The sequence below is a fragment of the Dermochelys coriacea genome, chromosome 27 (assembly GCF_009764565.3).
Source record: "Dermochelys coriacea isolate rDerCor1 chromosome 27, rDerCor1.pri.v4, whole genome shotgun sequence".
NCBI lineage: Eukaryota > Metazoa > Chordata > Testudines > Dermochelyidae > Dermochelys > Dermochelys coriacea.
Genome location: NC_050094.1, coordinates 1,746,753 through 1,757,106, shown reverse-complemented (window position 1 = coordinate 1,757,106; position 10,354 = coordinate 1,746,753). Strand labels below are relative to the sequence as shown.

The 10,354-nt window shown below is 57.5% G+C and overlaps 1 protein-coding gene across 10 annotated transcripts in view; it reads left to right on the top strand.

Moving 5' to 3' along the window:
- The first annotated feature begins 8,157 nt into the window (after positions 1–8,157).
- The window catches only part of FMNL1 (formin like 1), a 65,807-nt gene continuing 63,610 nt past the window's right edge, over positions 8,158–10,354 (top strand). For 2 of the 10 annotated variants that reach the window (XM_043503279.1, XM_043503278.1), the window contains exon 1: positions 8,159–8,910. In XM_043503279.1, coding sequence (XP_043359214.1) covers positions 8,758–8,910 — 153 coding nt within the window. In that variant the 5' untranslated portion in view covers positions 8,159–8,757. Of the gene's footprint in view, positions 8,911–10,354 lie in introns of all 10 variants that reach the window. The other 8 variants (XM_043503277.1, XM_043503275.1, XM_038385668.2 and 5 more) reach the window with 5 other exon arrangements.

Here is a 10,354-nt window from a genome sequence, read left to right as displayed (position 1 = left end):
ACTGTCCCAGCGCCAGGGGCGCCCCGGCTCTGCCCGGCGTGTGCAGGGCGGGAAGGAAGGAGGCGTGGAAGGAGCTTGGGGGCAGAGGGTTGCAGCGTGGGAGGTGTGGCTTTTCTCTCCCACCACAGGGCAAATAGTGCCAGGCGCTGAGCTCATTTACACGGCTGTCAGTACACAGTCACTCAATGGAGAGACTGCAGATTAACACCCGGGTAAGCGAGATCAGAATCTAGGATGACCAGATGTCCCGATTTTATAGGGACAGTCCCAATATTTGGGGCTTTTTCTTATATAGAGGTCTATTACCCCCCACCCCGCCCCGATTTTTCACACTTGCTATCTGGTCACCCTATCATAATCTGACTGTGCTTGTCCAAGCACTTTACACAGGCATGGCCAGGCTGGGTCTGAACAGGGGTCCAGTGTCCTGTCTCTGTGAGCTGCCAGCACCAGCTGCTTCAGAGGAAGGGGCAAGAACCCACATCCAGCGGTTATGGGAGCTTCCTGACCCTGCTCCCTAGTGGTCAGCTTGAGCCCTGGAGCAGGAGGGTTTCTGTCCCTTCCAAAGCTTTATATTGCAGGGTGGCCAAAGTTACTGCCCCTCCGAGCTGCATACGACAGTCTTCAGGAGTTTGAGAGCCGGGCACATTTGCTGGGGCTTGGGGCTTCAGCTCTGTGTTCGGCACAGCTGCCGGGGCTCAGGGCTTCAGCCCTTCTCCTGCTGAAGCCCTAAGCCCCAGCAGGTGCCTCCCGGAGGGCTGGAGCCCCGAGCTTCCGCCACCCCAGTCTGGTAGATGGAAAATGGGGACGGGGGGACTCTGCAAGCTGCACTTTACCTGTAAAAGAGCCACCTGTGACTTGCAAGCCTCAGTGTGGCCACCCCGGTTACATTGGCTTCACTAAGCCTCTGAGCGGCTGCCATGTGCCCCATTCGATGTAAAATAGGCCTGGCACTTGGCTTCTGGTGCACTGCCCTCAGTCTGGCAAAGTGCGAGCCCAAAAGAAGTCCCCCTCTGTACTCCTAACTCAGCAGAGGAAATCCTGCCTTTATCATGGAGAAAGCAGCATCCTCCTTCACTGAAAATAACACAGGGAACTTAGCGATTCCCCCACCCAAATCTGGGGCCTGCCTCACCATTGCCCTGCACTCTGTGCCACCCTCTGCACCAGTGCAAGCGCTTCCCAGGCTGAGCTGGTAGCATGAGACACCCACGTTGCACTGGTGAGAATGCTACCAGAACCAGGCTTGTGGTGTTTTGGTGCCGGTGGGAATGGGGCTTTCTCTGGATACCCCAAAGTCCTCACTAGAGCCCCTTGGAGGTCCTGAATTCTCCTTGATCCCATGCACAAGAGTTTCCTGTATCACTGCATCAGCCACAAGCTGAATCCTAGATCTCCAACTCCAGGGGTGCCTAGGGGAATGGTGCCCTAGAAAGACTTGTGATTGGGGATGGAACGACAGCAATGTAGGGCAGAGAGGGGAGGGGAGTGCAACAAGGGCTTTTCAAATTACCCTTGATTAATGTTTCTGAAAGGCTGAAAGGCAAGAGGGCAGCTCTTGTGAACGCTGGGGTGGGGCCATACAGCATGCCGAGCTAGAGTTTAAACACACCGGACTTTCCGGCTTTTTGATGATGGATAAAAAAAGGCTGAAAGGGGATTGTTTGTTTGTTAAAGGGGGTTTTGAGTTATGATGATGATTAATGAGTATCTATCTCCTGGTGCCTGGCTCTAGTTGTGGCCCCAGATGCCCTGGGGCCAAATGCTGCACAAACATAGAACCAAAAGATGGTTCCTTCCCCAAGGAGCTTACAGTCCTGCTGATTCTCTTACTGTAGCAATAACAAGTCTTAGCTCCCCTGGGTGACAAACTGGCCCCCAGAAACACTAGGCCTAAGCCTTCTCCTTGAGTTCCGGGTTGAATCAACTCATGGGGCCTCAAGCTGGGCCGCCAAAAACCAAGACTCCCAAAATCAATGGCTGCTTTTGACTTGCCAGCCCTGGCCCCTAGGGGTTGATTGTCCAGAGTCCTTCCACGTTCATTACACTTGTACCCTGCTTTTGTAGTGCCTCAGCTCCTCCAGGGGGCGCCAGTGCTGCAGCCTCATCACGGACAGTAATCGCTTCAGTGTCTTCATTAATAAGATGGGAGTAAAATTATACGAGTGCCAGGCTCAAAGGCCACATGGGACCTGAACTGCAGCTGCCTAGCAGGGGCAGTGTGGGCGAGTGGACAGTGCACAAGGCTGGGAGTGGGATTGCAGAGACCTGGGTTCTAGTCCTGGCCCCAGTCTGCTGTGTGACGGTGAGTAAGTCACCACCCCTCTCTGTGTCTCAGCTTCCCCCTCCAAGTCATGGGGCTCGTGGCACTGACCACCTACCACCTTTGAGAGCGACTGAGGAAACAGGCTCCTCTTGAAGAGCTAGAGACCGTCAGGGCAGGTATGAGGAGTTAGACCAGGGGTCTCAAACACGCAGCCGCGGGGTTATTTTCTGCGGCCGGTCAGCTCCCCGCAGCCCCCCAGCATTTCCCTCGAGCGGCTCTGGCCAGCCCTGCGCGCACCGGGGGCAGGGCAGGCTCCCTGCCTGCCTGCCCTGCCCCTGCACCGCTCCGGGAAGCAGCTGGGACCTGGGGCGGGGCAAGGGTCTGTGTGTTGCCTTGGCGGCTCCTCCAGGTACCTCCCCTGAAGCTCCCATTGGCCGCGGTTCCCCATTCCCAGCCAATGGGAGCTGTGGGGGGCAGTGCCTGGAGGCGTGGCCTGGGCAACACACAGACCCCTGGGCCCTCCACTCTCCCAGGTCCCGGCCACTTCCCGGATTGGCACGGGGCAGAGCAGGCAGGTGGGGAGTCTGCCCTGCCCCCGGTGCGTGCCGGGCCAGAGCCTGCCCCCTGAACCCTCCTGCACCCCAACCCCCTGCCGCACCCTGACCCCCTGTCTTGAGCCCCCTGCCACACTCCACAGCCCTCCTGCACCCGGACCCCCTGCCCTGAGCCCCCTGCCACACCTCTCCTGCACCCCAACCCCCTGTTGCACCCCAACCCCCTGCCCTGAGCCCCCTGTCGCACCCTGTACCCCTCCTGCACCCCCAGGGGGCAGGGAGGAGGCGGAGTTGGGGTGGGGATTTCGGGGAAGGGGTGGGAAGAGGTGGGGCAGGGACGGGGTCTAATGGAAGGGGTGGAGTGGGGGCGGGGCCAGGGCAGCGGCAGGGGGTCAGTGATGTGACCCTTGGGCCTATGTACTAGTCCTCATGTGGCCCTCGTGGCCATTTGAGTTTGAGACCCTGAGTTAGGGGCACTGTGCCTGTCAGCCTGGAGGAACTTTTCCATCCCCACTCTGGGACCCTGGAACCGTTCAGCAGTGGAGGAAGGGAAGTGTAGTTACAACCAGTGTCCCTCTAATTTTTCCCACCCATGTGTGGAATGAGTTTTGTTATGTCCACCAATGTGGAGGTGATGTGTGACACCTCACCTTCATATCGGTGCACATAACAAAATTAATGTAGTGGGGATGGGAACAAGGGGTTTGGAGTGCGGGAGGGGGCTCAGGGCTGGGGCAGAGGGTTGGGGTTTGGGGTGGGTGGGCTCTGGGGTGGGACCAGGGATGAGGGGTTCGGGGTGTGGGAGGGGGCTCAGGGCTGGGACAGAGGGTTGGGGTGCAGGGTGGGTGGGCTTTGGGGTGGGGCCAGGGATAAGCGGTTCGGGGTGCAGGCAGCCCCAGGACTGTGGTGGGAAGAGAGGACTCCCTCCAGCCCTCTCTTGCAGCAGCAGTTTGGGGCCGGGGAGGGCCGGGGGGCCGTGGCAGCTCCAGCAGGCCTGGGCCGGGCCGAGGGAGGGGCTTCTCTCCCCAGAAGCTCTGGCGGGGTGGGGCTGGGCTGGGGGAGGGGTGCAGCTTACAGGGAACATAGGTTGCAAGCCCCTGTTTGTGCTCCTCTTAGGGGTCGTGACCCCTGCTGGAGGCCGGGCGAGCCTGATCCCTTCTCCTGGCTGCCATACCATGCCACGCTCATTGGCCGCCGGCCGCTATAATAACTTGTGTTTCTAGAAGTGACTTTCCGACGGGGTTCGTGGAACTGTTTGCAAACATCCATTAGCCTTTCCTGGGGCACGGGGAGTCACCATCAGCCTGCACTTACAAATGGAGACACCGTTGTGCCTCCAGGTGAAATGACTTGCTCAGTCCCACTGCACAATGGCGGGGAAGCCAGGAATAGAACCCAGGAGTCCTGCCTCCCAGTCCCCTGCTCGACCCACTAGCAGACAGACGCTCCCCTCCCTCCCGGCGTCTGAGCTTTCCATTTCCCTGCTCCCCTCCTGCAGAGGTTCTGGGTGCTCCCAGGCGCCAGGCTGCACAGCACTGACTGGAAATGACAGTCAAGTGAAGGAGGCTAATAGCCTGTAAATGTCGGTGGGGGATGAAATAAAACATTCCCTGCTCCTCCACTTGGGATCGCGGCCAGGTTCAGAACCCATCTCCGGCCGCACGGCACGGTAGACGGGCCGCGTGCGGGGCAGCTGCATGAGATGGAAAGATGGATTGGCCCATGAGCCCAGAGAAGATGCAAGAAATGGCCTTCCTGGCTTCTCGCCCTCTGGGCTCGGCTGGAGAGAGCTTCCCTTAGCTCACACATCCTCTGACCTCTGCTGGAACCTGAAGCTGCCCTAGCTGGCACCCCCTGGGGAGACTGTACAGCCCAGCAGACCACGCCGCCTCTGGGGCAAAGCAGCTAGCCTGGATGGAGTGCTGTGCATTTAACACACCCCACCCCACCCCCCGCTCCGTCAGCCAGAATAGACCTTCGGCTTCAAAGCACAGGCCTCTAGTACTGGAGCGAAAGGAATTGCTCCATTAGCTGGCTCCTGTGCTAGGGTGCTGGGTATGAGCCCCGGCTACAGGAAACCCAACTGTGCTGGGTGACCTTGGGCAAGTCACTTCCCTTCCCCCTCTTTGTCTTGTCTGTTTGGACTGTAAGCTCTTTGAGGCAGGGACTGTCTCTCTGTGTGTTTGTATCGCGCCTGGCACAATGGGAACCCAATCTTGACTGGTGTTTCCAACAACTACGTCTGTAATTATACGGCAACTGGGAGTGACCCATAATAAGTTGAGTAACATTTTCCATGATAAGAGATTCCTGCAATCTTCACCTGTGACACTCTCAGGCCTGTACTGTTTGCAGCAAACCTTTGAAATCAAAGAGGGAGAAAGCCCTGGGGTCTGCAAAGTGTCTTTTTTTCTCCCCTGAAATTCTGCTCTGGGTTTGTGGAGATACAGACTTTGGAAATCATCACCCCCCTTCCAGCACTTGCATTTTCAGCACAATGTTGGCAGCAGCCCAAATGACAAGTGAACATGAACATTCAAAAAGGCTGGGCCCTCCTGCCCCAGCCGCTCTACACTGGAGCAGCCAGCCTCTCCCTGGGGTGGGGAAGACAGCCAAGCAGGGGGCCCCTTGCTGACTGGACTCAGCACATGGCTTCAATGTCCCGTTCCCCTCTGGGGGCACCACACGGGGCAGGAGCTTTCCCAAGTTGAGGGAGGGAAGGAGAGAGAAAAGAGATGCTAGGTTACCCCCAGAGCTAGCCAATGGCCCTAGCAACCCATCCCCAAGGTAACAGCTGTTTCCTGTTGGTAGCTTGAGCAGTGCTGAAGGTTCTGGTTCAAACCCTGCTGCTGTATGATGCGGGGGGAGGGGGGAGTTGCATGTATCCCCATTTGTTTTTACATTTGTCTTTTTTAAAAGAAAACTTACAGGATTAAATGCAAAAATATTTAACTAAAAGAATGTTCTTTAAATGGCAAAGTCAAGCACTCAAAAGTCAGGAAATGCCAGGACTTAGGGTGTCCCTTATCCTAGCCCTTAGGTACCTCTCTGGCCCCCTCCCAGTCTAACACATTCATCCTTTCTGCACCCCTGGGAGATGGTACTTCTCAAGAAGCACCACCTTACGGGTGGGGGACAGAGAGACAAGGACTTACCCAAGATTCCCCAGGCAGAGCAGGGACTGGAACGCCCATCTCCTAGCCACAGGTTAGCACCATAACCACTGGACCAGCTGTCCTGAAGTTGACCCTGTGTTGCAGTCCTGTTTTGCACAGGATCCTCCCTCGTTCAGGGCACTGGAGTGACTGTGCTCAGGGAAGGAGTGAATGAGACTCTTTTTACAGTTCAGGGCAATGCACCCGTATTCCCCCTCATGGCACCCACCATCCCAGCTCCTCAGCCACCAGCTCTTTTGGGCAAAGACCTGCGTCTCTCCCTCCCGACTGGGGTATTTCCAGACTGCCCAGCTCCCTGCCTACATGGCTGGGCTGCCCAAGCTGGCTGGTTTTACTTTTCTCCTCAGAGGCAGTAAATGGTGAAGTTGCCCAGTAAATGGTGGAGTTACCACCCAGCCCTTTCTAAGCAAGCCCATTTATTCTTAAGGTAAGAGCATTACAGAGAAAACAGATTATAACAATAAAAGAACCTGCACACATGCTAATAAGCTCACCAGGATCACCCCACCCATAAGCTCTGGCAGGAGTCAGCCCTTTAGACCCCACCAAGGGGGTTTTCTGGGGTTACAAGTTCATAACAGCCTGAGCTCAGAACAAGCACCCATCAGTGTTGTGGGGCCTCATAGGCCAAAATCCTTCCAGCCTGTCCAAGGAAGGATTGGGGGCCCCTAAGACAGAAGGTCCTGTCTGTTTGCTGGATCAGGAAGAAGGATATATATCCAAAAATCCTTTCTTTGTCTGCTGGTCTCTGGCAGGGCCAGCGTTACACTCAGTCTCTAAGGTGCCACAAGTACTCCTTTTCTTTTTGCGTTACACTCACTGGAATCCAGGGGTGGAAACTAAGGAGTGGGCTCCCAACCTGCTGAAGCCCGAGCTGCCTGGTATCACCGTTCGCGCCCTGAATGTTTGGAAATCTCAGCTTTAGTGTGATTTATTTCCTCTTTTAGAGATGAAATGACTGTCATACTTGCATTACATTTATTCCAGTGACTCTGTAGATATGATGTAACTTAGCTTCACAGGGCCCCCAGTGGCATGGGGCCCCGGTCAGTTGCCCTGTTTGTTACCCCCTAACGCCAGCCTTGGTCTCTGGAGAATCCAGTCTGACCCAGTAGGTGTGAGAGTCTCTCCAGGGTGTGGCACCTCTCCTGAGTGACTGTGCCTCCCCCACCCCTCACTTAGTTCCTAGGGAGCTGTGGTCCCCCTCCCCCATGAAATGACCTAAAAACCCCCGCCCACAACGATACAGACACATAATTCAATAAGGTTTGTCCAGGCAAGTGCCACACTGGTCCCAGCTCTTTGCAGGATCCCTGCCTCGCTAGCTGGAGAAGTCGAAGGTGGGTGGAGAACAAGGCAGGGCCTGCAGGCGGAGGCAGGGCAATGCTTTGGTTAAGGCAGGTGATGCCAGGCAAGTCACTTAAGCCACAGGGTCAGCAGGTGGACACTCCCTGTGCCTGCTTCATTTCTGGAGGCTGCATTTGAGACACTGTCTGTGGTGCCACTGCGAGTCAGCACCCCAGGAGCCTGGCTACCCAAAGTGGACATGTCTCTGTGCCAGAAACCCGCCTCACTGAGCGGTCGTTTTCTTCCCTCTTTTCCTGGAGACATTCAGGCGGCGAAGGAAAGTTGGCCCATGGGAAGTGAAGGTGAAAAGGAGCGACGATCCCAGGGCACCCTACGCTGGGGCTGACAATTCAGGGGCCTGGCTCTCGGACTAGGCTGCAATTCACAGTGATCAAGGGAAGCACCTGGAATTAGCCCCTTGCATTAGCTCCTCCTGCCCAGAGCCAGTCACCGGCCCAGCCCCGATCAGAGCGCCAGGCCCAGGGGAGCCCTAATCCAGCACAATCAATGGGGGGCTGCTTGGGGGGGCTGAGATTGGTCTCAGCTCAGTGCACAAGGGGCTGTTGGGGGGCTCGCTAGAGCTTTGGAAGGGGCCCTCCCAGCTCAGGGCAGAAGCGGGCCATGCTCCCCGCTGAAGAAGCCGCGGCTCGACCCGGTTGCTCCCCGCTCCAGCGCAGCGGCTGAATCGCAATCCGCCGTCGCCCCGCGGTTCAGCGAGCGGATCTTGGCCGGGGAGCCGTGGGCGTTGGGACCCTGAAGCCCACTCGCTCCCGCGGCTCTGCGCTCTGCTCCGAGAGCCCCTTCCCGGCAGGTGCCTGGGCCCTGCCTCCCCGGGCCATGGCTCCTGCCTCGGGGGAGCGGGCAGAGCCGCCGCCCCCCGGCTCTCCCTAGCCCCCTGGGGCCGGGCGTGGCCCTTGCACGAGCGGCCGGCCGGAGAGGGGCCCTTGGGGGTGGGGGCTGCAGGCCGAGGGCAGAGACACCCGAAGTTACAAATAGCCGCCCGCGGAGACAGCAACACACGAGCCCGGCGGCAGCTTCGCTTCCTGCCCGAGCGCGCACCGCGGAACCGCAGCCCCTGCAGCTGCACCCTGACTTCCTCCCCCAGCCCCAGCCAGCGCCTGCTGCAATCGCCGCGCCGCGCCGAGCCCCTGGCAGCCGCTGAGACCCGCCCGCCCGGAGATGGAGCCCCGCAGGGGAGCAGCCGCGCCGGGCACCCGGTGCTGATCTGCTGGGAGTGCGGGGAGTTCCTGGGACAGCCCCCCTTGGGTGCAGGCGGGGGCTCGGAGCTGGCCCCGCTTTCGCCTGACCCCTCGCGCTTTGGGAGGAAAGTTTCCTCCTTTTTGGCCCCTTCCTCTTTTCCAATCTGGATTTGGGAGCCTGGAAGCAGCTTTCTGGGCTGGGCAGGAGCATCAGGATGGGCAACGCGGCCGGTAGCATGGACCAGGCTCCGGCGAAGGAGACTAAGAGCCAGCCACCAGCGACAGCTCTGCCAGGCAAGCAGCCTGCAGCCCCGAAGCAGCCCATGCCCTGCGCTGGGGAGCTGGAGGAAAGATTCACCCATGTGCTGGTAAGTCACTGTGCCCCCGGACCGCCCGCCCACCTGCATTCCCCGCAGCCCCAGTGGGTCTCTGTGGGGAACAACGTACAGTGACAGCATCTATTATTTAATTGCCAGAGGACGTCTGAGGGTGCATCGCACCCAGGGGGACCCGTAACCTTCCCCCTTTGGCTGGCCTGTAAGACAACTTTCTGGACTCGCCCATTGGAGCAGGGAGGGGCTCGAAGTGGCAGGCCCCATGGTGTCCAAGTCACTGGGGCGGTGGGGCCAGCACACGGGACTGGCCAGCCCGGCCCCCATTTCAATCCCAGCGTGATGGTCCGGTGTCCAGAGAGAAGGTCACCAAGACCTTCCACTCCTTCCTTGAAGCTAGTGGGTGAAGCTTCTTGGCCTCTCTCCCTGGGGGAGGAAATATCTGGCCTGCTGGAGAAATTTTTCTGTGGGCGGGTGTGTAAGAGCACAAGAAAACCTGGCTGACATCACGGCATTTCTGAGGGGACCCCACTGCACGCCCACCCAGCCACATGCCCGCCCTGAGCTAGATAGGCACCATAACATTTCCCTCCTGTGTTCTTGCTACATGACCGTTACCTCAGCTGCCTGGCTAGCTGGGCCCGTGCCTTGCAAATGGAAGCAAATCTCTCTCTGCTTTCAAAAAAGAGAGAATGGATGGTTCACAATGTCAATTTAAAATGGACGGGTGTTGGCCAGGGGAATCCCCAGGCAGGCACAATGAGGTTCTGACACATCACTTCCCTCGCCCTTTGATTTGTAATTTGATTCAATGCCTTGACCTTTGGGGATTGTTGGGAGACAGACCTGGGGGGAAGGGGTTAAATTCTAACCCAGAGATTTAGTGCTTGGCCCACTCCTGGCACAGCCTAGAATTTAGATGTTTGGAAACTATCGTTTGCCAGATTGCATCAGTGGTCCAGCTAGTCTGTGATCCTGCCTATGGCAGCAGCCGGTGCCTGATATTCCAGTGAAAGTGTGTGTGGGTATAATGCACTCAGCCCCCTGTGCAGTGCTGCACACCAGAGGAGGTGAACCGTTCCTTCCTGACCTCTGCAGCCATCAGTCTGTGTCCTTAAGTTGCATGGCTGTGCGTCTTTGGTATTTGGAGTCCATCCTCGTTTTAAATCTAGTCTCAGATTTGACACTCTGCCCTCCTGCAGCAAGGAATTCCGCAAGTTGTTTATATGCTGCTTCAATTTGTTACCCTCTAATTTAATTGAGTGGCTTCTCCCCCCACCCCCACCCCCCATCCAGTTATGGGACAAGCACAAATAGAAGGGAACAATCCAGCTTTCACAGTCATTAGAGCTCTTTGAAATCTTCAACACCTCGGTCAAACCCTCTTTAATGCTACTGGTTTCCATGCTAAACAATATTTGATTTTGAAATTCCTTGTTTTAGAGACCCCCCCCCGCCCCACTTTCATCCTTGTCACCAG